Raw genomic sequence first — 26,998 nt, forward strand, 5'->3', positions numbered from 1 at the left:
GCCCTCTCTCATGTGCTCTCTTTCTGGCAAATAAATAAATAAAAATAAAATCTTAAAAAGTAGACAAATAATATAATTCAACTAGCTATCAGCACTATAATATGTATAAAGAGTTATGAAAGATAAGAACACAAAGGAAAAGGAAGATCTGTTTGTGAATGACTGTGAATGACAGCCTAACAGCATGAATTTATTTAGCCTGTAATAGAAATATTTTTATTCATTTAAGACCCTCTATAATTTTAGCCATAATGTAATACAATTTTACTTATAGTAATCTTTTAGATCATAACTTTGAACCGCTCTCACATCTCTTATATCATTAAATCTCATGTAACATAGCTTAGACCACTATCTTTGGAGAACCATACATATGAATTTTCCTAAATAGGCCTTTCATTCCTTAAAAACCAATGACAAGCACTACAATTGGACCAAAATTCCTTAACTACTCTCAGTAACTCATGCCAGTGTTTGACAATCTCGAGGAAGCCCCTTCAGACTAACTGTAGAAGAGATACGATATAACAAATCTCATTTACTGAAATTATTTTTCACAGAAGTAAATGAAGGAAATATAACATGCACAATGAAAGAATCATTTTATGTTGTAATAAGTAAGTTTAAGAAATCAGATGTATGATAAAACACAACTGGAGATGCATAAAGATGCCACATTACCCTGGAGGTAAAGGTTGCGGCCTCTCCCATGTGGTCGTTCGAGTGTTATGATCCACGTAATAAGTTCTACCATGAGGATCTTTTCTCTGTTCCCACCTTTAATAAAAATGCAAAAACAAAAATAAAAGATAACTAAGACAACCTGAAAAATCATTCCTTCTTATAATCAGGAAAATTACCAATAAGTCTTACTTTAAAAGGTTATATATACACACACATATAAAGTTTCTTTTCCCAATTATTAGTGCCTTTTAAGTTCTTAATTATTCCCTTTCTATTAACAGTATCAGAAACTCAATAAAATAGTTAACAAAGGAGGATAAAGTAATACCTAAAGTTTTAAAAAGTTACTAATTTACAGAATTTATCATCAGAAAATTTATTATCAGAAATGTATCATCAGAAAAGACAAATCTAGGGACGCCTGGGCAGCTCAGTCAGTTAAGCAGCTGCCTTCCGCTCAGGTCATGATCTCAGGGTCCTGGGATTGAGCCCTGCATCGGGCTCCCAGCTCAGCAGGGCGTCTGCTGCTCCTTCTCCCTCTGCCCTTCCCCCTGCTCGTGCTCCCTCTTTCAAATAAATAAATAAAATCTTAAAAAAAAAAAAAGACAAGTTTAATCAAAAGTAGAGGAACTTTCAGCCTAATATGACACTCAAGGCACAAAATGTTAATGAGGTAATATTCACTTTTGCCTGCAATTTCAAAAATACATATCTAAAAGATTTTAGCAGAAACTGCATTAAAAAAGTGTATGTGGTGACACTGCTCCACAAAAATTCTTCGATATGCATACAGTGTCTTCTTTTTGTATACAACTATCTCCTTCTTGTTTCTGGTAAAACTCCTGAGTTTTTGGACATCCCAATTTCATCTTTTTCTGTTCCATCTCAAAGATTCTCAATCTCTTATTTTCCCCACTCTTATTTTCTCCTCTGTGATTCCTGTTTCTTCCTCTCTATTCTTTCTGTAATATGGTATAGAAGAAAAATGTTAAATATAAAATATAAAAACCTGCTTTTTTCTGAGTTTAACATTCTTGTTTTCAATTGAAAGTAAAATAAATGGAAGTATTTTTCTCTCTCTTAAACCCCGGGAACCAATTTAATTTGATTCCTCTTGGCCTTTAATTATTAAACTCTTTTTTTTTTTTTTTTAAAGATTTTATTTATTTATTCATGAGAGACAGAGAGAGAGAGAGAGAGAGAGGCAGAGGGAGAAGCAGGCTCCCAAGGAGCAGGGAGCCCGATGCGGGACTCGATCCCAGGACCCTGAGATCATGACCTGAGCCGAAGGCAGACGCTTAACCATCTGAGCCACCCAGGCGCCCAACTCTTTTTTTTTTTTTTAAGAGTTATTTATTTTAGAGAGAGAAAGAGAGCAGAGTGGGAGGTGGGGCAGAAGGAGAGGGAGAGAGAATCTCAAGCAGAGCACAGAGCCTAACACAGGGCTTGATCTCATGACCTTGAGATCATGACCTGAGCCAAACCCAAGAGTCAGACACTCAACCCACTGAGCCACCCAGGCACCCCTAAATTATTTTCTTACACAATGATTATACATATTAAAGCTATTCCCTAAGCAAGGTGTACACATACACACATACTTACTTAAAAAAGACATGTAAAAAAATTAAAAGTTTACTTAAGCTGCATCCAATAAACACAAGTCACAAAATGCTTCAGAAGTAACTATGAACAATAAAAATGCCCAAGTTCACAACTGACTCAGGATCATTTAAGTTGTTAAACTTATCTATTAAAAAATTACTATTGCTCTCTTCCTTTCTGTGGCCTTCACTGAAGCACCAGTAGCTAAAATGAAGTTCAATCCCTTTGTGAATTCTGACCAGAGCACACTTGAGTAAGTAAATATGGAAGGATTTGGTGAAATATATTACAATAAAATAACTGAATTAAGTTACTGATTGAATAACTAGCGGTTTCAAACTTGGATAATGGGACAGATAGTAAGACTTGCCTTCTCATAAACCACAAAGAACAGTTACCTCATTGTCTCCTGTACTGCTAACCTCTGTGTCCACAGACTCCTCCTCATTAGAAGCTGACTACCCTTTAAAGTCTCTCCCATTTAAACAAACAAACTTTAAAGTCTCTCCCATTTTATAAAACAAAAACTAACCCTCAGTTCTCCATTTCTTCCCGCGCATTTCCACCAACCAAACATTCCTTTCTCTGTGTGTTCACAGGTAAAAAGCTTTACATACCAGCTCTCTTTAAATGTTTTCTACACACTTCTACCCCTCCCATTCACTCCATTACACAGCACTCTGAATACAGCTCTATTTCCCAGAAACTGCTTTGTCAAAGGTCAACAATAAATAATCTGTTGTTAAATTCAATCGGTGCCTTTCAGTTCTTATCTTACTTAAATTTTTTAGCAGTTTTTGACCTTCTTAACCACTTCCTCAGAAGCATTTACAAGCCAGAGCCTTTGCCCAGTTGTTCACTCACTCAAAATCATTTAATTGGGCACTAATTCACTTATTTAACAAAATTTATTGAGTACCTGCTATATGGCAGGCATGGTTTTGGGTACGAGAAGTACAGAAATGGACAAAATAAAGCCCTTTCCAGTCCAGTGGAGAGAAAACTGACAAGACACAAATATATGTCACATGGTGATTTAAGTGTTACAAAGAAAAATAATACAAGTTATGCTGATTAGAAGAACCCGACTCAAAAAATTCATGCTGATCCCGTTTATACTTAGTTCTGTAACAGGGAAAACTAATCTAAAATCTATAGTGGAAAAAAATCACAACAGTGGTTGACTGAAAAAGGTACTTAGAGAACTTTCTGGGATGATGGTAATATTCAATATTTTGATAGGGGTTTATTCATCAATGTATGTGTTTGTCCAAACGCATCAAAATGGTATGTAAACTTTACCTAAAAAACTTTAAACAAATACTGAACTCTAGTTAATGATAGACAAGCTGAAGTACTGAAGGGCAAAATATACTGATGTCTGCAACTCACTGAACTGCATTTAAAAGTTAGATGGATAGAGAGATGAAGAGACAGGAGATAAAGCAAACAGTAAAATGTCAATTACAGAATCTACTGGTAGATACCAGGGTGTTCACTGGCAAATTCTTTAAATTTTTCTGCATGTTTATAAATTTTCCTAGCAAAAATCTGGGGAAAAATAAGACAGGGTAAGGGGATGGGTGCAGAGGGGCCTGATTTAAACAGGGGGAATCAGAAAAGGCCCCTGGAGTAAGGTAGCATTTGAGCAGAGACCTGAATGAGTCATGCAGATATCAGAGGAATAACATTCCACACACAAGTCTGGGCAAATGCAAAGGTCTTTGGGTGAGATAATGCTTGGCATAATACTCAAACATCATCTCCAGACTGGAATACTCTTCTCTCAGAACACTCGTAATTTCATTGGTAATTAGCTAAATAGCTGAGCAAGTTACAAAGAGAGGAAACACAGGAACTAAGAAAGATTTTTGAGGAAAGAGAGAAGATGATGTAAATTTGAAAACTGCTAACTCGGACAAGTTACACAAAGAGAGTACTGCCTAAGCCAGAAGAATCAACCTTGGTTCCATTCTTCTTTTCTACTGCCTCCTCACAACTAATTACTAGGATACATCTTATCATCACCTTATGAGACTAGTGTCCACCTTAGTCCCGGCTATTTTAATTTTTCACCCGGATTAGAAGTTTCTAAGCTTTTCTTTTTTAAAGCACCTTTTTTTTTTCTTAAGATTTTATTTATTTATTTGAGAGAGAGAGAAAGAGAGTGCGAGCAGGAGTGAGGAGGAGAGGGAGAGGGACAAGCAGACTCTAGGCTGAGCGCGGAGCCCGACGCTGGGTTCGATCCCAGGACCCTGAGATCACGACCTGAGCCAAAACCAAGAGTCGGACACTTAACCAACTGAGCCACCCAGGTACCCCTGCTTCCGAACTTTTTTGATGACAGTTCACAGAATAAGAAATATGTTTTAAATAAACATCTCTGTGTGTACTAGAATGCTATTTACCTACAGATTTTATACACACAAACCCGCACCAGAAAAATAAACTTTCTGGAAACAATGTTTACTCTCACTACAACTAACATTCTTCCGTATTTTCTATTCTGGTCTATACTGATTTACTTCAATTATGTGTTCAAATGCTGGTCATAATCTGCTAATGGGGTGCAACCTGCAACTTGAAAATCACTTATGTAGGTTACTACAAAAGTCTCCTAACACAAAGATCACATATGGTGGCTACAGGCATGCTGAAGCATTTATTTGGCCCCCACAGAATTAAGTTTATGTGCTTATTATCATTTTAAATCATAATGTCTGCTTCTCTCATTTATAAACCAGCCTGGCTGCTATCCTAACTTGTCTCCTTGACTCCTAAAATCTGTCTATACCACTGCTAGAATGAATGACCTAACTAAAATGTAAACAGGACAATGCCACAACCCTGCTTAAAATTCATTAATGTTTATTCATGGTTTTCAGGAAAATACTCCCACACTCTTAGAAAAAGTATACAAAATTCTTCATAGCACTGTTTACTCTTTAGTACTACATATGTCACTTCCTCAAATGCTGAACTCAAGCTGTAACAAAATACTATTTCCTGAATTCTACTTATACATTTTTATGGATGCCAGAGATCTGAACATGCAGTTGGCTCTACTGAGAATGAGCCTTTCACTACTGGAGCCTACATTATTGCTCTGCTATCTCCTAACCCTCTGTCAGAAATGCACTTAAGGGTCATCTCTTTCAGAAAGTATTCTTTGATCTCAATAGTGTAGGCTACTCTCCTGAAAGATCTCTGTATATGTTCCCACCCACAACCTGCTAAACTGAGGTCTAGCCCAGCTTTAACTATGCGGTATAGTTGCTGCTTACTTATTTTTACCCTCCCATTAGACCATGAGGTTCTTAACAGCTTCTTAGATATACATGTCACAGTGGCAGACACATGAAACTAGGATAAGTGACTAAGCTGCCAAAGACCGAAAACGAAGGGACAAAGAGATTTTTGAGAGAGAAGGGAAGATACTGTAAGGTCTGAAATGCTGGCAGGAAACAAGTGGGGATTTCCAGAAGTAGCTGAAAATAAGCTCAGAAAAAGGTCTGGCCCAGACAAAATAGTTACAGTGACGGGAGAGCATGAGCACCAAGAGAGGAAGAAGAACATGCGAGCAGAGGAACAAAGGCTAAAAAAGGCTGAAACCACTATTAGGCAGTGGGCAAATCAGATGAGGCAGCAAACAGCACTGAGAAAAACAGTTCAGAAAATAAGACAGGGCTATGAACACAATGACTGCGATGAGAAACTGAGGGCAGAAGACCTCTAGCAGTGCAGTTCCCACAGCTCCGAGAGGAGCCCTGCTAACTGCTATGAGCTGTGCAGGGAAGCACTGCATCCGTACATCTATCGCAGCACCATCAAACTGTACCACATATATGTGTACAAGTCTGAGCCACTAGAAATAAACTTTTTGAAGTCCAAGACAATGAATGATTAACTCATATTAGTATCATCAAAGCCAAGTAAAGAGTCAAAAAAACCTGTTAAGTAAATCTGGGAGAGATGACCAAATGGAATACACACACAGAATAACTCTTTAAAGGAAATCTTGGGAAGCTGAATGTTTTCAATGGGAAAATTTAAAGGGAACTAAGAATTATTAAGCAGCAACAAAAACCTGAATTTTTAACAGAGGTAATCAGCAGAGTTAAGTGACTTTCCCAGCACTCAGTGCTAACTGAGAAAAAGGATGGCCACACTGGGGCCTGGGGAGCAGACCATAAAGGAAGCTAGAGAACTGAAGTAATTATATAGTGTTATGGTCATTCTTCTCTAGAAGTAAAAATAAACCAAGAATCAAATCAAGTGTGTCTTGCAAATTAACACTAGGTTTTTTCTTTTCCCTTCATACTGCACATACTTCATTAGTTAACTGTCCTCAGTTTTAAAAAGTACTTGGTTTGTGGCAAATGAATTATATCAATCAGATTCCGACTTTGATTTCAAATTACTAAACAATGGAAAAATTTTATATACACATTCAACAGTCATATTATTAAAAAGTTGCTATTCAAATGTAAGTCAAACTTCTAAAAAAATATATTTAACATACCCTGATGGCAAAGTTTCTGTGTTGGTATTTCCAGACTGTTGCCGTACAGGTTCCGCACACCCATCTGGCTGTCTTAATTTGGCTGCCTCAATAGCAGAATTATTTCCAGAATTAGAGGCAGCAGGGTCTAAAGTACTTCTAGCTTCAGATCCAAATGCTGCACTGTTAGAAAGAATACATTCATTGTTTTCTGAGGAAGTCAGTATTTCTTGTGGAGGATCTTCAACAGTAGCAGTAGTGCAATTTGAAGACAAGGAGGTTTCTTCAGGTACTGTTGCAGTACCCGCGGTGGAAGCATTATTGGTTGGTGCAGATGAGGATGATTCTCCATTAACTGAAAAGAGAAAAATCAGTAAGCCAAACTATCAAGGAATGATAAAGCAAACAACTCACCAGTTATACTTATTTAGTTCCTAATCCACCCTGAGTAATGTATCAGGTACTGATGAAAATAATGTTTTTTCTTGCTCACATTTTACAGATGAACATATAAATAATAAAAATTTAAGAATACAGTTGACCCTGGAACAACACAGGTTTGAGCTATGCGGGTCCACATATATGCAGATTTTCTTCAATAAATACAGTACAAACCTTTACGAGTTTAACATTTTCTCTATCTTACTGTACTGTAATACAGTATATAATAGATATACAAAATAAGTGTTGACTGTTTATGTTACTGGTAAGGCTTGAGGGTCAAAAACAGGCTATTAGTAGTTAAATCTGTGGGGGGACTCCAAAGTTATACAAAGACTTTCAAATGGCAGGGGTTGGGGGTGGGGTGATGTTGGTGCTCCAAATCCCTTGTTGCTCAAGGGTCAACTGTGTGTATACACACACTAATAACCTTAACTTAAGGAAAAGAGAAACCAGCATGAGTATAACGTGTTTTTCCTCCAAATGATCAATTCTGAAAGTCTGCATGGTTTATATAAAAACTTTAAATGATCCCTTTCAATCTCCCTTTTCATATGCAAATGGTAGTAATTTCAAAAGGGTAGCTAATATCAAAAATGCCAATGGGGCAGATAAACAGTGGCATTAATTTAGTACTACAGGGGACTGCCAAAAAGATCCAGAAATTTATTCTACACTTTCTGAAGAAATGACTCAGTACTGGGATCCACTAATACAATTTTCTTAATGTTCATTTTAAATGTGATTGATGAATTTCAATTATGTGTCACTATTAAAGTGAGCCAAATTAAAACTGCAAAGAGAATAGATTATTGACCAAAACCAAAGAAAATGCCACATAAAGTTCTAATTGAAATGGGGGAGGGAGACCTAATAAAGAGTAATGGAATCATCAGGTAGATTTTTAAAGAAAGAAAAAGATTTAAATAGTGGAAAGGAATATTAAAGGAATCAAACTGTAATTACAAAAAAACCAAGAGAATGAATTAAGTTCTGTCCAAATATGGGGGAGAGAATGGCTTGGAGGAAAAAAAATACAAGAAATAAAATATTTACAGTTACCCTGTATCAAACACTGTTAGATAACACTGAGAAATGAAAAGAGAATGTGCACAGAGAGACTAAATTCTGGTGTCCTCTATATGATGCTCACTTAAAGAATTATCTCATTTAATATTTACTGTTCAACAGTGCAGAAATTAATTTCCAAAAATGGAAAAGCTTAGCAGCAGTATTTTCAAAGCAAAATAACACTAAATGGGAAAAGAGGAATAATTGAGAAAAGATAATCCAGACCAAGAAGAAACAGTCATTAACCTTTATGCATGCTAAAACACAGCACACAAAACACAAACCGTGAGAAACAAAGGAAGAAAATGAAATATTAAATAGCACCACTCAGTGGTTCCAGGCAGAAACTTCTCTCCTACAATAATTCAACAGCAAGTGCTCGCAGCCCTTCCTGCATCTGAACCACTACCTCCTGGGTCCATCGTTTCTTGCTTTCACTACTGGCAACAGCCTCCGCGTTTTAGTCAGCCTGCTTTTTCTCTCGTCCAACTACAACCCATTCTCCAAATGACAGCCCAAAGAAATCTTTTTCAAAACATGTAACTGATCTTTTCACTCCCCTAATTAAACACACCAGTGAATTCCTACGACTACCAGAATAAATTCCAAACTTTAACCACGGCCTATACTAAAGACTACATTAATCTGCACAGCTACCCTTGATTTCTCATAATGGCCTTTCTTCTGTTCCTTGAATAGAACGAACTCCTTCCCACTTCAGAGATGTGCATTTGTGGTTCCCATGGTCTTGGAATTTCTCACGACTGGCTTCTCCTCATCATTTCGAGTACATGCTCAATCACATCTTCAGAAACCACTTGAGGCAGTGCTTGAGTACCCTATTTAATGCTGTTCCTGCCACACCCTAACCTGTTTAGGTTCTCATGTTCTGAAATCATTTTATGTATTTGTTTTTATGTCTTTTCATTAAGTTCGGAGTGTGAAAGCTTTGTCAGACTTGTTCACTCTTGTATTCCCCAACTGTTACAAAATGCCTGGCATATGAAAACAATAAGTATTTGTTGAATCAATAAATTAAAAACAAATCACAGAGGAAGAAATGAACTGAACATACCTCCCTCAAAACTATGCAGATTAAAGAGTGTTAGTAGAAATATTAGTTAAGCACATGAAGGATTTAATAACACAATACATCTGACTTAAATTATAGTTTCTTACATACATATTCCATCCAAACACTCTAAAAATTTTTAGAAAACCTGACATGTCAAAGACCAAAGGAAAATCCCCAATTATACAATAAGGAGGCCACATTCTAACTACAATAAAACTAGAAACAAGCAGGGTGCCTGGGTGGCTCAGTCAGTTGGGCATCTGCTTTGGCTCAGGTCATGATCCCAGGGAACTGGGATTGAGTCCCACATCGGGCTCCCTGCTCAGCGGTGAGCCTGCTTCTCCCTCTGCCTGCCAGCCCCCCCTGCTTGTGCTCGCTCTCTGACAAAAAAAAAAAAAAAAAAACCAAAAAACTAGAAGCAAAGCAATACAAAATACAACTTACTAAAATGTTTACTGAAAGTCTGACATAATCTGCTAAACACTTTTTAAGGGTTATTTTATTTGGTCTTCAAAGAACAATGCTGAGACAGATACCAGCATTATTCCCATTTTACCAGTGAGAAAACTGATACTTTTATGTCCATAAAAATGATAGTTCTCCCCCAATCCACAATCAATTTGCTTACAAGATAAACTAAATACTAAGTTAAAGAGGAAATAATAATGAAATTATAAACTTTAGGGAAATTAATGGCAATGAAAACAACTGTATCAAATGCTACTGGACAAAGCCAAAGAAGTATCCAAGGATATAAGAAAGAATGGCAATAAATGAGCTTAACGTCAATTCCAGAGCCAGGCAGGAAAAATGGTAGAAGGAATTAAAAGAACAGTAAAACAGATTAGAATTTCCTAATTTACCTGAGAAGAATCAGTTGAGATCTTGTTGGAACTATAGATCTCAGTTCCCATTCTAGACTTAATGAATTTCTAGGGGGAATCTCTAAGGAAGGGTCTGGGAATCTGTATTTTTAACAAATGCTTCAGATGAATTCTTACCGGTAAATTTGGAGAAGCCATTAAGTATACCTTTCTGAGTTTTATAAAGAAAAACATACATGAATAACACTAGGAATGTCATGAACCACTTTATATCAGTAAGTCTCAAATATATTAACTATGGGGCACCTGGCTGGCTCAGTTCCTAGAGCATGTGACTCTTGAGCCCCACTTTGAGCATGAACATTACTTTAAAAAGAAAAAAATCTTAAAAAAAAAAAAAAGCTAAGCTTTGAAATATATTAACTAAGTTAACAGAAAGACAAATTGAAAAGACTCATCATGGGGCACCGGGCTGGCTCAGTCAGTGGGACATGCGACTCTTGATCTCAGGGTTGTGAGTTTGAGCCCCACGTTGGGTGTTGAGATTACTTAAAAATAAAATCTTTAAAAAGAAAATAAAAAAGACTCATCACAGTAGAATGAAAAAGGTGATGAAATATCTAATATCATTCCACCAAAGAGCACAAGACTCACTTAAGTTTTCTGAGAAAATTCTATGAACCCTTCAATGAACAGATCACTCCCAAGTTATTTAAAGTGGTATAGTACATTAGGGAAGAAAAAGAAAAATTGAGTTTCTTAATTTATTCTGTGAGGGTAATACAGCTCTGGAGTTGCAACTAAATAAATTAAAAGATAGTTCAGTATTAGGAAATTATGTTAGGAAATCGACTATGCTAACACATTAAAAAAAGCCATATGACTACTTTCTTTTTTTTTTTTTTTAAGATTTTATTTATTTATTTATTTGACAGAGAGAGAGAGCACAAATAGGCAGAGTGGTAGGCAGAGAGAGAGGGAGAAGCAGGCTCTCCGCTGAGCAGGGAGCCCGATGCGGGGCTCGATCCCAGGACCCTGGGATCATGACCTGAGCCGAAGGCAGGTGCTTAACCAACTGAGCCACCCAGGAGCCCCCACATGACTACTTTCAATACAAACAAAAAAGCATTCAATAAAACCCTGATAAAATACTTGATAAGAGGAATCAAGAGAAATTAGTAAATAATCTATATTATCCATCAGAAACCCAGAAACCCAGAGTAAGCATCATATATTAACTTCAAGGCATTAGGAGAATTTCCATTAAGGTCAGGAACAAACTAAAATCAGAAACAAAACAAGGAAGATCACAATCACCAGTCCAATACTGCTGATTACTTTGACAATGCATTAAGACAAGAAAGAAGTGAAAAATATTGGAAATAAAATGATGAAACTCATTCACAGAGGATAAGTTTATTTAAAACATTTACAAGGATCAACTGAAAAACTCTCAGTACCATTTGACCAAAACATTTTAACACAATGACCCTATGTAAGTTCAACATTAAAATTACACTCAAGACCTATCTAAACAAAACCAGAAAACAAATATACCACAGTAATGCAAAATGTTAATAATAGGGGAAATTGTGAGTGGGCATATCTTTGATTGGAGAGATTATTATTGATATAGATCTGTGGTTCTCAACTGGAGACAAATTTGTCCCCCACTCTGAAGATATTTTAGCAATGTCTGGAGCTATGTTTGGTTGTCACAGCTAGGGGAAAGAGAGGATGTTAGTGGCATCTAATGGGTACAGGTCAGGAATGTACAATACATCAGACAGCCATCCACAACAAAGAATTATCTGGCCCAAAAGTGCTTAAATTGAGAAACTCTGATATGTATGTACCTAGCCGGCAAGCAGTGTCTTGCAAAACAAACATCTGTCTGTGGTACCTGCAAAATAAACATCTGTTAACAAATGATATAAGGATGAGTAAAAGGACAAACTACCAAAAAAGACAAAAGGGAAAGGGAAGGCAGAGAGAAAAAGAGAGGGAGGGAAGTCAGGATCATAGGCTCTTTGTTCAAGAACGTGGAGAATTTTGGGCACCTGGGTGGCTCAGTTGGTTGAGCGACTGCCTTCGGCTCAGGTCATGATCCTGGAGTCCCGGGATCGAGTCCCACATCGGGCTCCCTGCTCAGCAGGGAGTCTGCTTCTCCCCCTGACCCTCCCCCCCTCTCATGCTCTCTCTCTCTATCTCATTCTCTCTCTCAAATAAATAAATAAAATCTTTAAAAAAAAAAAAAGAATGTGGAGAATTTTATGTAAGCTAGTATTTAAAACGTGTGACAGGTAGGATAGAAGTTTATGCAAAGCATTTTCTTCTCTACAGATATAAGACCACACCAACTGACTTGGGTTGTTTTTTTTTTAAGTTTTTGTACATTTTTAAAAAAAGATTTTATTTATTTATTTATTTAGAGAGTGAGAGAGAGAGAAAGAGTGCAAGCAGGGGGAGGGGCAGACGGAGAGGGAGAGAGAAACCCAAGCAGCCCACAGGCTAAGTGCAGACCCTAAGGGTTAGATTCCAGGACCCTAAGACCATGACCAGAGCAGAAATCACGAGTCGGATGCTCAACCGATGACTGAGCCACCCAGGTGCCACTCACTGGCTTGGTTTCTTAATGAATGTATCTCAATCCTTACTTTCAGCTGTTACAACATTTGGTTTACAAGACATATCTCCCTACTTTCATGTTTAATCCTTGAGAAGTTTCCCTTGTACTTTATGATATGTACCTCTCAAAGCACCATGCATTTGTCCTCACTATAACTGTTCAAATAAAGTAGAAAAAGGCAGAAATACTGGAGTATTTGAGTATCATTTTTACTCCTTTTTAAAAGTGTGACGAAGAACTGCTTCTATATATGCACCTTAAGTTTCTTTAAAGTCAATTCACACAAGTGTTCGAGAGGGCCTTGGTGATGGTGTGGTTCTGTATCCTGACTGCAGCAGCAACTCCATGAAGCCAGACATGATAAAACCGCACAGAACTACATGCACACAAAATGCAAGTGTAACTGGTGAAATGCAGATTTTGTCAATGCCAATTTCCTGATTTTGATATTATATCATAGTTATACACTGCATCTTAACATTGGGGGAGGGTGGTGAAGGGAACATGGGGCCTCCCTGTACACTTCTTGGCAACTTTCTATAATTATTTCAAAATAAAAAGCTATAAACAAAAGTTTTAACAAACTTGTGAAGTCAGTCAGTTGTGCTTGAAACTTACCATACTGAGCACTGATCTATTTTATTAATAAAAGAATAATTAAGTATTAGAAAAAGTCATTTCACACTAGAAGTTTTGGGACAGTGGGAAGTGGAGAAGAAACAGTATTTTTCTTAAAAACCTACCACTGCTCAAAGACTATTGTAGATCTTTTAGATTATTTCATTTAACATTTGAAACAATCCTACCAGGTAGTTAACTATCATCCCCTTTCAATAAATGGAAGAGCTAAATTTTGAGGATATGAAATTTGTCCAAGGTCACACAGTTAACACATTAAATGATAGAGCTGGGATTGAACCTAGTCCTGTTAGAAGCCAAATCTAATCTTTTCAATCATGACTGCCTCCTCCTAGTTAGCTTAAAATAACTTACATTTACAGCAACTAAACTTATCAAATGGACCCTCTTAATCAAAACTCAAATGAACAGGAGGGAGAAAAAAATCCCCCCCCGCCAAAAGCCCTCTTGTATAATACTGTCTCTGGTAAAATGAAATCATTTGTCTTAAAACTCCTTAGCACAGGCCCACAATCCCTTATCTGAAAACCTTGGGGCCAAGTGTGTTTCAGAATCTGTAAGTTTTCAGAACTTAGAAAATTAATATGGCACACACATTGTATATTACATAGTAAGTGAGCAGGTTTGGGGCTACACGTTGTAATTACACAATAATATTTCTGTGGCAAAATGGAGAGATAAAACACTAAGCATGATAAACTATGAATACCTTCAAATCAGTTCTAGTCATTTTGCCATCAAAGGAGTTTACCAAAACATCCTTTTGGTTTTAAAGATTCTGGGACTCTGAATTGTAAGTAAGGGATTAAAACATGTAACATGTTATACACAGAATATGCACACTCCTACCCATACCCACACTCCAACATGAAAACTGATTTTAAAGTTCTTGATTAGAAAAAGGAATACCATTTTTGCACTAATGCCTTAAAGATTACCCTATTCCTTGAGAAGTACCTGAATTCATCCTCCTACTAAGGGATGACAGATCACACAAAAGACATTGGCAGAGTGGTTGCTACCAACAGAGGAGGTTCCGGAAGTCTTTGTAAACTGGCCAATAGAATGATGACAGACGGGACTGTTTTGTCAGATGCCACCAACAATTATCAGAGGAGGTGAAAACATAATCACTAAGTTGGAAGAGGGATTATTTGAAGCCTATCATAGTATAAAAGATGAACGATACAACTTTGAGACACTATAAAAATCACACACATCAAAGTGAAGCAGAGGGCAGAGAGCTGAGAGGGCCAGATGTCAATTACAGCTCTTCTACTCCCTAGCTGTGATCTCTCTGTGCCTCAGTTCCTCCTGGGAAAAGGGGAAGATTTTAGTATCTATTTCAATTAGTTATGGTGAGAGTTAAATCAGTAAATAGACATATACTGTTTACTCTTTTTTTTTTTAAGATTTTATTTATTTGACAGAGACACAGCGAGAGAGGGAACACAAGCAGGGGCAGAGGGAGAGGGAGAAGCAGGCTTCCCATAGAGCAGGGAGCCCGATGCGGGGCTCGATCCCAGGACTCCGGGATCATGACCTGAGCTGAAGGCAGACGCTTAACGACTGAGCCACCCAGGTGCCCTGACATATACTGTTTAGACCATATATAGCACAAATGTTAGAGATTATGATTGTCCTATGTTTCCTAGCAGTTACTGTGAATGTTGTGGTAATCACTTACAATGGAGCTTTCAATTCTGGTTCCTTATGTGTTTTATTTTCTCCCTGAAATTTCAGGCAAGGATAAATGAGAGAACAATGTGGGAAGTGAATTTGTTCCCAATGGGAAGGACCTATAAAGTACCTGACAAGCTGTGGAGTATAAATAAGAGATCCTGCAATGGGGGGAGCCTCGGCAAGTCCTCCTCCCTTCATCAACATCTGAATATACCCAAACACTAAACCATGCAACTAACCAGTGGTCAATAGATACTTTCACCAATCTACTCAAACAGCTAAATATTTTAGGAAGAAAAGCTAACTTACCAAATTCCATAGTTTAAATGGAGGATGATGACAAGATTGAAACAGAGTGGTGATATAAGCCTTTCTGAAATGAGCATTCATCATTCTTTTTTTTTTTTTTTTAAAGATTTTATTTATTTATTTGAGAGAGAGGATGAGAGGAGAGAGAGAGCACATGAGAGGGGGGAGGGTCAGAGGAGAAGCAGACTCCCTGCCGAGGAGGGAGCCCGATGCGGGACTCGATCCCGGGACTCCAGGATCATGACCTGAGCCGAAGGCAGTTGCTCAACCAACTGAGCCACCCAGGCACCCGAGCATTCATCATTCTTATACTTTTCATGAATCAGGAGTGAACTTAATAAATAATTGGCCCTTTACCTAATTACTTACAGAAATATTTGTAGCATAAAGCCTAAGAATCTATCATATAAGTACATGCTTAGTGAAATGTACTGTTACTTCTAAACTGAAAATATATTTGGAATACCCTCCTAAATAATCTAGAAAAATTCAAACTATTAGAAAATATTTCAGGTATTGTGATCTTTAGATTCCTATCACAGAACTAAAGATTAAGAAAGATTGTACAGTAAGAAGTGTAGCCATTGGTACATAAAGTTTAATTTAGTTTTCATTTAAACAATGAGTCATAAATCACCATGCTTACCAGTGTCATTGGCAGGCTCAGATGTGAGTGGTTTTGGAGCTGGTGTATTTTTGGGTCTGGCAGCAACCTGAGACGGAGATGAAGGTGTGTTGTCTCCATTAACTACATATGAAGAGCATGAGTTTTGAACTAGAGTGCTTGTGGGTGCATGATTATCTATTCCATTAGTACCTTCAACAGCCAACCTAAAAAAAAAAAAAAAAAAAAAAGATGCTTTCTTTAATAAGTAAAATTAAGTAACTTTCCATCAGAATTGTCATAAGAAAGATTTACCAAATTCTTAATATTCAAAGTGATAGGTAGAAAGAGTAATGAACAAATGATACAGCATGCTTTTATGACATTAAAGTTTAAATTACTTTCAGTTCCAAGTATCCACACTGGCAGATAACTGTACACTCAGATACACAAATACACTATATCAAAATGAATTCAGTCCCTCAAAGTAATGATCAAGTCATACATTTTAAATATTTAAAAATAATCTTTATTTTAAAATGCTCTAAAAGTATTTTCAAAAAGCTTATGGAACTTTAAAAAATCAATTCCAACCTATTGTAATTTTATTGAATACTGGAAAATAAGCTGAAAAGGTCTTCAAATATTGATTACAAATTACAATGTACTGGCACTAAAGTAATGAGTACATGATAATCAGAAAAGCTAAGTATTATATCACAGAGTTAAAAGAATTTATAGTACATATATGAACTGCAAATAAAAAAATCTACAACTACAAAACCAAACATTTTTATTTTATTTATTTTTTTAAAGATTTTATTTATTTATTTGACAGAGAGAGACACAGTGAGAGAGGGAACACAAGAAGGGGGAGTGGGAGAGGGAGAAACAGACTTCCCGCTGAGCAGGGAGCCCAATGTGGGGCTCGATCCCAGGACTCTGGGATCATGACCTGAGCCGAAGGCAGACGCTTAACGACTGAGCCACCCAGGCGCCCCTAAAACCAAACATTTTAAATCTTATTGGCAGTGGATAGGGAGTTGGGTGATATCACATAAGTTAACAGTTTTTCCAAATACACAAGCTACCCTATATGTGCTCTCCACAAAGCAGCCTTAATGTTTTTAAAAATATGTAAATCAGGGGTGCCTGGGTGGCTCAGTTGGTTAAGTGTCTGCCTTTAGCTCAGGTCATGGTCCCAGGGTCCTGGGATCGAGCCCCGCATTGGGCTCCCTGCTCTGTGGTGAGCCTGCTTCTCCCTCTCCCTGTGCTTGCTCACTCTCTCTCTCTGTCAAATAAATAAAACTTTTTTTTTTTTTTTCCATTTATTTGACAGAGAGAGAAACAGTGAGGGAGGGAACACAAGCAGGGGGAATGGGAGAGGGAGAAGCAGGCGTCCCGCTGAGCAGAGAGCCCGATGTGGGGCTCGATCCCAGGACCTTGGGATCATGACCTGAGCCAAAGGCAGACGCTTGACGACGGAGCCACCCAGGCGCCCCAAATAAATAAAATCTTAAAAAATAAATAAATAAAAATAAATAAATATAAAAATCAGATCATGTCACTGAGCCCTGCCCATCTATCTCAAATCTATTCCTCTCCAAGTTCCTCCTTGCTCACCTTGCAGCAGATATACTACATATCAATTTTATTGAGTATGAAAACATACTGTAAAGTCTTCAAATGTTTATTATAAATTATTATATACAGGCAGTAATATTATAATGATTACAGGATTATCAAAAAAAGGTTAAATACTATATTCTAGAGTTGGATGAATTTGTAGAGCGTAAATTAACTAAAAATAAACTCAAGGTCTTTGCACTTGCTATGTCCTCTACCTAGAATAATGCTCTCCTGTCAGAACTCTGCATGGATAGTACATTTTTGGCTTTTTAATTGTAGCTCAAATGGCACTTCTTCAGAGATGATTCCCCCGACATCTCTCTTTAAAACAGGCTCCCTTCCATTCCTGTCACCTTGTCCTATTTCAATGACTTCATACATCTTAGCACTATCTCCAATTAGTTAATTTATTTCTTCACTTGTTTACGATCTACCTTTATCCCACCAGAATGCAATTTCACAGGAACAGGGCCAGTATTCTTAGTGCTTGGACTAGTGTCTGGCACCAAACAGGCATGTAATAAGTATCTGATGAAAAATGAATAAATTAATGAATGCCACTTTCCCTTCCTTTGTCACCTGTATATTTGGAACGAGATGTCTTCAGGAAATTTGGACACGTGAAGTCTGAAGGAAGCTCCCAAGTGATTCTTCTGATCTGCATAGCCCTCCCCAGCCACTCAGCAAGAATCAGTGATCCAGAAGTCTAAGTAAAAGAACTCATTTGAAGTTCTTCTGATGCTGTAGATCTAATCTTTCATTCAAAATGTCTTACTAGGGTGGCTCAGTTGGTTAAGCAACTGCCTTCAGCTCAGGTCATGATCCTGGAGTCCCAGGATCGAGTCCCGCATCGGGCTCCCTGCTCAGTGGGGAGTCTGCTTCTCCCTCTGACCATCCTGCCTCTCGTGCTCTCTCTCTCTCACTCTCTCTCAAATAAATAAATAAAATCTTTAAAAAAGAAAAAAGTCTTACTATATGCAGTAAACAACATTAGGTTTCAGATTGGTGGTAATTCAAGCTCCTTTACCCATCTAAAATTGTATTTCAAAAATTATAAAAACAGATGTGATTACAGATATATATACACACACACACAAAATATTTTAATCTACTCAATTGTTGTACCCCTTTAATTCTTAATTTTCTCATATGGACACTAAGTAAATATATTTATTTAAGCCAAATATATATTCAGAAGATATATTTATCTGTTCAAGTGCTCTATAAGAATCAGTTAATGTCAATTTAGGAATAATGATGTTAGTATTAATAGAAGCAACACTTTGTCATACTCCAGTATGTTTTTTTTTTTAAGTATTCTTTTTTTTTTTTTTTAAAGATTTTATTTATTTTACACAGAGAGAGAGAGAGCATAAGCAAGGGGAGAGGGAGAAGCAGGCTCCCCACTGAGCAGGGAGCCCGATGCGGGACTCGATGCCAGGATCCTGGGATCATGACCTGAGCCCAAGGCAGATGCCTAACTGACTGAGCCACTCAGGCACCCTATTTATTTTTTTAAAAGATTTTATTTATTTGTCAGAGAGAGAGAGAGCACAAGCATGGGGTACGGCAGGCAGAGGGAGAAGCGGGCTCCCTGCTGAGCAAGGAGCCCGATGCGGGACTTGATCCTAGGACCCTGGGATCATGACCTGAGCTGAAGGTAGACACTTAACTGACTGAGCCACCCAGGCGTCCCCAGAAAGCTTTTATTAACTGTCATCAAATGTGAATGCAAGGGAGTTTCTGAGATGGCAGGGTGATTTCCGGGGAAAGACTATAATCTGTGGAGCATGTATCTTATAGTGATCTACTACAGGAAGTTCCCCATTCAGATAGCAAAGAGATACCCATTTTCCCACCTTATCTGAGTCTACCTATTTACTGATAAAAATATGCCTAAATGCAGATTCTAAGAAGCCATTTCCAATAAAAAAGAATGAAGACTGACACATGCTACAACACAGATGAACCTTATGCTAAGTAAAAACAGCTAGTAATAGAGGGTGACATATTGTATGATTCTATTCCTAAGAAATGGCCAGAATAGTCAAAGCCACTGGGATGGAAAATAAATTAGTGGCTGCCAGGAGCTAGGAGGAGAGAGGAATGAGAAGAGACAGCTCATGAGTAGAGTCTCTTTTGAGGGTGATAGGAATTTCTGAAATTAGATAGTGGTGATGGTTATACCAAAATCTACTGAAATATTTATTTTAAAAGGGTAAACCTTTTGGTATGTGTATTATATCTCAATGAAGTTATTTCTTTAAAAACTACTTTTATAAGAATTCAAACAAATGACAAGGTTAGACAGAAACTTTTAAATTCTATGGCAAACTCTAAGGTTAAAATGTAAAGCTTTATATATGGAAAATGTTACATTACCTTGCCACAAATACTAAAATAAAATATTCTACCTGGAGGTTGGTCTTGTTGAAGGGTCTCCATTTTCATGTAAGGCATCACCATTTTGCTGTATTTCTACTGAACAACAAGAAAGAAAGAAAGCAGGTTTTTATATACTTCTTGCTGGGTTTTTTTCCCTTTCAAATTTTAAAAACACATAAAGTTATCTTACTGGTTGGAGATGAGCTGCAGTTTGTTAGATTTTCTTGCTCAATCACCAGCCCATCGAGCACAACTGTTAATTCACCAGTTTGCACTATGCCATTCTTGTTTTCCAAAGAAAGTTTTAATTGTTCTTTCACTCTTTCCACTAGAAAAAAAAACAAAAAACTTAAGTTAAAAGCTTTTGCCACATACAAAATTATGTGTTAGAAATCAAAACTACACATCAAGAATTACTCTAGTTCAGTATTTCATGGCTACATGTGGAAAGAATTATTTGCACTTTTATCAGTAGACCCTTTTATACGACATCAGGCTCACTCCCTTTCACACCAAGTTGAAAAACTCCTTGCCCCTCACCCATGCTTTCATTGTCATCTTTAATTGCTCCTCTGCACTGTATAAAGCACAGAGAACATATAAATACATGCAGATAATAAACACAACAATTACCTAAACTTGCTCCTCAGCCCATAAGACTTGTGGTTAAGGCAAAATTTCTGCATGGGAGTCAGGCGTCTCCAGCTCTGGAGCTAACTGTTGTACTTTGAGTAAGTAGTCCAACTATATAAAGCCTCAGTTCCAGTCTTATAAAATGGAGATAATAAAGGCATCAAACTAAAAAGGGCCGTCAAAAGGCCCAAATGCAAAACCACACAGAAAGTTCTTAGCACCACGCTTGACACACATTAAGCACTCAATAAATGGTAGTACTACGATAAGAGTTTATTATTTCTTTTTCATAAAAGACCAAATATTTCCTTCCTGTTATTAGGATATGTAGTTCTTACTTAAACTCAAGGTCATTTTGCTTTGACTTCTATCCCACAGAAATATAGTAAGTTTTTAGTGATCCCTTTACTATCCAAAATGAAGCCAATTACTTCAGTCTGATACTCACTGGCTCTCTCTGCAGCTTTCAGAACCATGGAACATAGTTCTTCTTAGATTATGTCCTTAACTCTGGTCTTTCCTATATTTAACAAATTTGGGTGCCCCCCCCATTTATCAAACGTCCAGCATAAGCATACTAATTATCCAAATAAAGAAAAGACAAGGGGCGCCTGGTGGCTCAGTTGTTAAATGCCTGCCTTCGGCTCAGGTCATGATCCCAGGGTCCTGGGATCGAGCCCCGCATCGGGCTTCCTGCGCTGCGGGAAGCCTGCTTCTCCCTCTCCCACTACCCCTGCTTGTGTTCCCTCTCTCTCTGTGTCTCTGTCAAATAAATAAATAAAATCTTAAAAAGAAAAGAAAAGACAAAAAAAAAATCTGGAACCACTATAATCACTGGACAGAAATTCTTTGCAAAAAATTTAAGAACCATGTAATAAAAGAAGACCTTTTAGATTACCCACCCCAAACTTAATACCATCATAAACCTCATTTCCACTCCACATCACAAAAATACTAATAAAAACAATTAGAGACTAGGCAAAATACAAAAGTATGAAAAAAAAACCCTACAAAAGCATAAATTTCAGCTTTACCTAGATTCTAATAATCTATATCTGAAGAAAACTACACTGACTACCATTCTATTTCATTTTTGTCATCACCTCTATTTAAATTATCTGGAATATGGAGATTTAGTTCTTGTTCCTAAAATATTTAGCTTGAGTAGATTCTTAAAGAATAACCTTTCCAAAATCCATTTAATGTAGGTTTATTGGTGGTAATTTCTCTAATTTTTTTAATCTGTATATGTCTGCATTCTCATCTTCGAAAGATTTGTTGAGCACACTATTTTATATTGATGATAATCTCTCAACTCTTTGAGGATATTTTTCCCACTATCTTCTTCTGTTACTCCTAATTCTGCAATTCTAATTTATAAATCCATTCACATGATCTTTTTCTCTATAGCTGTTTTTTTGGTCTTTGGTGTCATGCATTTCACTTAAAGCATGACTTTCTCTTTATCATCTTGCTTGGGATATAATGGACCTAAGAATTTATTTTTCATCAGTATTCAAACACAGCCATTAACTCTTAAAATATCTCTTCTACTCCATACTCTCTTGCAGGGGTTAGCAAACTGTGGTTGCAGGCCAAATCTGGCCTCTTACCTGTTTTTGTTAATAGTTTTATTTGAACACAGTCATGTTCATTCATTTACATACCTTCTATGGCTGCTTTCCCACTACGATGGGAGAGTTGAATACGAATGATGAGACTATATAACCTGCAAAGCTTATTTACTATCTTGGCCATTTACAGGAAACATTTGCCAATCCCTGCTTACAATGGCTTCTTCTTATAATTTATAATCTTTGATGATGAGTTCATTCTCTGATATTAGACTAAGAGTAATCTTTGGGGTTAGTACAGTCAGGGTGTGTTTCTAATTCTGTCAGTGGTTTGAGGGCACCCCCAAGAGTCTAGACTACAGGAGTCCTAGCTCAGCCCCCCATCTGGTTAGCCAAAAGCTCAGTGTCCTGAAAACTGCTATCAGCATCATCCACTATTCTAACTCCAGTTTCTAAGATTTTCCTTGCCTTTATTTTTTATTTTTTTGGAAGAAGGGGGCAATGAAAACCACTTTGAATCTTTGTGAAAATTGTTACTGTCACAAAAATATGTTCTATCAGGGACATACTGCTCTGCAGCAGGAGGCTGTTTACAGCATCTAGTCTTTCACAATTCTGAACATGGAAAATTGGGATATAACCTTTCTGAGTCATAAAATTGGGAGGACTATCACATAAATAATTCCCATCTACATGTGCATGTATGTACACTGGTAGGGGGAATGACAGTATTATTCTAACAGTATAAACAAACCAACTCAGACATATTCATCTATTCAGTATATAAATGCCTAATGTGTACCAGACACTATACTGAGAAAGCAGAATAAACACTGACCAGCCTAAAGTAAGCCTCCCTACCATTACCCCACTTATTTAACAGACTTATCCCCAGAATTTTTTGGGAGGTGGAGGGGACCTGACCTCCCCAACTAAACTGAAGTCTCCAAAAGAGCAGAAATAGTGTCTATCTAATTTAGTGATGTATCCTCAGTACCTGACAGAAGGTAGGTGCTTAATAAATGTTTAAAATAAGTTATTAAGATAGGACTGTCCTCAGGAAACTTAAAATTTTACAACTTTTATCTGATTTTTCTTTCCTCTTAGACATTCTTTCTTAGTTTTAATAGGGCAACAGAACAATCTGAGCCTCTGTGAAGCTAGGTATATGACTAGATGATTTATCCTTCTATCACCAATTTGTCAAAAAACATACACTCCTTCTTTCCCCACAGAAAATAAAATATCTTCAAAAATCTTGTTTTTAAGGTGTTTCACATATTTAAACTCAGTCATATTCTGAAGCCATTTTAAAAAACTGCTTGTACACTATATTATCTACTGCTAAGTAACAAATTATCCTAAAGTTTAGTCACTAAAAATAACAATAATCATTTATTACTGCTCAGTTTCTGTGGGCTAGAAATTTGAGAGGGGCTAGAAAATCCGCTTAAATAGTGGCTCATATACACAGCTAACAAGCTGGTGCTGAGAGCTGAGAAGAGGCCTCAGCTCCTCTCCATTTAGGTGTTTCTACAGGGCTTCTTGAGTCCTCACAATGGTAACTTCTGAGCACATAATCCAAGAGACCAAGGCAAATGCTGAAATGTCTTTTATGACCAAGTCTTGGAGGTCCCATACCATTACTTCTCTATCGTATTCTGTCACAGACCATCTCTGAGTCAATGTGGGGCGGACCACACAAGGTGCAAACACCAGAAGGTAGGAATGCTTGGGGCAGTTTTTGGGGCTGGCCAACATACAGATATGTATGATTATAACAGAACTTTAGAAACAAAACAAACTTGTATTGGGTTACAAGTTACAACAGTCCCAAGAATAACCAGGTGTTCGAAATCCCAGGTCTTTCCATTATATCACACTACGAGTCAACGTGCAATAACCCACAAAGTGTCCATCTCCTAGCATGTAACAAAATTAGTAAGAATTTAAAAAAGAAATGAAAAATAAAGTAATAAATGTGTAAGAAGAAAGTAGATAAATGAAATACAGGGACTGAAAAACATTCTCTGAGCATAAAAAAATGGAAGCTGGATAAACTTTAATGACAGAATAATCTTAAACTTCTATCAACCAAAACTAATAAAAAAGTGGCAAATGAATAACTGGGAGAAAAAAGAGCTCTGATAAATCAATGAGAAAACAAGGAACAACCAATAAAAAAATGTACAAAGAATATAAGACAGTCACAAATGATGAAATATGAATGATCAATAAATGTGGCTTTTTTAATTATTAAAGAAATACTTTGATAAAAACAATCTTCATTTTTAAAATCTATTAGTGTGGCAAATATTTACAAATGGGCGCTCTCATATGCTTCCTTGTGTGTACAAATTAGAGTCATGTTTCAGGAAGGCAATGAGACAGCTATGCACAGCCGGAGGCTTCAAACTGCTCATTCCCTCTGACCTAGTAATTTCAATCCTGAAAATCTTTCTGAAGAATAGAAATGCATTTATATCACTGGGTATGAGAATACTATTTGTTCAAAAGCTTGGTTTTAACATATTTTAGTCTGTGCTGATACTAAGTGAATTTAAAAAAAGAACTTAAGACTTAGCAAACTAAACAAATTAGTATTAGCTAAGTAAGACTAAAGCAAGTTTTTAAATAAAATTATATTTGACTTATGCTCTGTCCTCTGTCATAAATGACACATTTCTCAGCTGTGTTTCCCTACCATTTGATGTAAAGGGATAATTTTCAAATTATCTGATTACTGTAAATCACTTGGGACATAATTCAATTTAAAGTGAACTTAATGGATTTCAAAATGCTTTCCTCAACAAAAGCTAAGTTCTTGGTTCTACTAACACCATAAAAAAAAACCAGTGTAATCCCCAGTGTTTGAGTGGCAGCCATCTGACTCTTCCCTCAGGTGTTTAAAGTAGCTCTGTTAGTCTCAAAATTGAAATACGAAATGAAGTTCTATATGCACTCTGATGTGGGTATTAGCTATACACTCTTTCACTTTTCATGAATGGTGATAAAGATTCTCTCCTTAAACTCCAGTCAGGCTCCTCTGAGCCATCTTCTTGACTAGGCCTCAACCTTGGCCTATAAAAACTGCAAATGCTCAGCAGTGGATCTCATCCACTACCTGCCCCCCCACATTAAAAAACCCGAACACAAACTAACAGAGTTCTAACAACTCAAGGATGATCGTAGCCGCACTTAAAGTGTCTGCCTGAGAAAATTCAGGGCTGCTAAAAAAAATTTAATGTTTGTTCCATCTACACCTGTGAGAGGACCCTGACTACTACCTATCTTAGAGCATTTTCTAAAAAGGGCTTACAATGGTAAATATCCTTCCTCTCTCCCTTTGAGATGTACAGTTGACCCTTGAACAATGCAGGGTTCAGGGGCACTGACTCCCAGTGCAGTTGAAAATCCCCCTGTAACTTTTGACTCCCCTCAGATTTAATTATTAATAGTCTACAGATAACCAGAAGCCTTACTAATAACAGAAACAGTCAGTGAACACATATTTAAAATGCTATATGTAGGGACGCCTGGGCGGCTCAGTCGGTTAAGCGGCTGCCTTCGGCCCGGGTCATGATCCCAGGGTCCTGGGATCGAGTCCCACATCGGGCTCCTTGCTCAGCAGGGAGCCTGCTTCTCCCTCTCTCTCCCTCTGCTTGTGCTCTCTCTGTCAAATAAATACAATCTTAAAAAAAATAAATAAATAAAATGCTATATGTATTATATACTGTATTCTTACAATAAATTAAGCTAGAGAAAAGAAAAATGTAACTAAGAAAACCATAAAGAAGGGCGCCTGGGTGGCTCAGTTGTTAAGTGTCTGCCTTCAGCTTGGGTCATGATCCCAGGGTCCTGGGATCGAGCCCTGCGTCGTCGGGCTCCCTGCTCAGCGGGAAGCCTGCTCTCCCTCTCCCACTCCCCCTGCTTGTGTTCCTTCTCTCACTATATCTCTCTGTCAAATAAACAAATAAAATCTTAAAAAGAAAAGAAAACCATAAAGAAGAGAAAATGTATTTATGGTATTGTAGTGTAAAAAATTCAAAAAAATATAAGGGGACCCGCACCGTCCAAACCTGTGTTGTTCAAGGGTCAACTGTATATGTTATCTCCTATAACTTGGGAGTGTCTTTGTCAAGAACCTGAAAGCCACTCCTCAGAAATGTAATCATCCAGAAGGATAGGGCCTAGGACTCACAGTCCACTTGGGAGAACAGAATTCTAACTAACAGAAAAAACTGGCCTAATCACATTTATACCAATAAAACCTTTGTCATTTTTCACTTCCCTGACTCTACTTAGCTTCCACCCGTACCCACCCACCTCTCTACTTCCTCATTCTCCCTTTGAAATGCCCAGTTACCTCTATACAAATACAAGTTGAGTTCAGATCAAGCTGGACCCTCTTCCTTATTGCAAGAGTATATTACTGATTAGAATCTGTCCTTACCATTTTAACTACTATCAGGTTTTATTTTTAATAATAGAGGGATTTTTCCTTTGCAGTTAAGAAATAGTGGGATTGAGAGATCTCAGATATCAGTATCCAAGGCTGAGGACATACCATTTATCTCTGCAGAGCCAATTAGATAACTTCCATAATTTAGAATGGCATTCAAGTGATCTGAAAACATAACTAAAGGTTGGAGTGCAAATGAGGGCTTAAACCTACATAACTTCTGAGACAATATATCTATCAGAGGATTGCA

General features: G+C 37.2%; 1 protein-coding gene across 6 annotated transcripts in view; it reads right to left on the reverse strand.

Moving 5' to 3' along the window:
* The window catches only part of WWP1 (WW domain containing E3 ubiquitin protein ligase 1), a 114,801-nt gene that overhangs the window by 36,828 nt on the left and 50,975 nt on the right, over window positions 1-26,998 (reverse strand). For 5 of the 6 annotated variants that reach the window (XM_078072249.1, XM_078072252.1, XM_078072253.1 and 2 more), the window contains 5 exons: window positions 20,270-20,407; window positions 20,109-20,175; window positions 16,108-16,292; window positions 6,812-7,145; window positions 682-777 (listed from right to left, as the gene is read on the reverse strand). In XM_078072249.1, coding sequence (XP_077928375.1) covers window positions 682-777; window positions 6,812-7,145; window positions 16,108-16,292; window positions 20,109-20,175; window positions 20,270-20,407 — 820 coding nt within the window. The remainder of the gene's footprint in view (window positions 1-681; window positions 778-6,811; window positions 7,146-16,107; window positions 16,293-20,108; window positions 20,176-20,269; window positions 20,408-26,998) is intronic. The other variant, XM_078072251.1, reaches the window with a different exon arrangement.

Source organism: Halichoerus grypus, chromosome 5, assembly GCF_964656455.1.
Source record: "Halichoerus grypus chromosome 5, mHalGry1.hap1.1, whole genome shotgun sequence".
NCBI lineage: Eukaryota > Metazoa > Chordata > Mammalia > Carnivora > Phocidae > Halichoerus > Halichoerus grypus.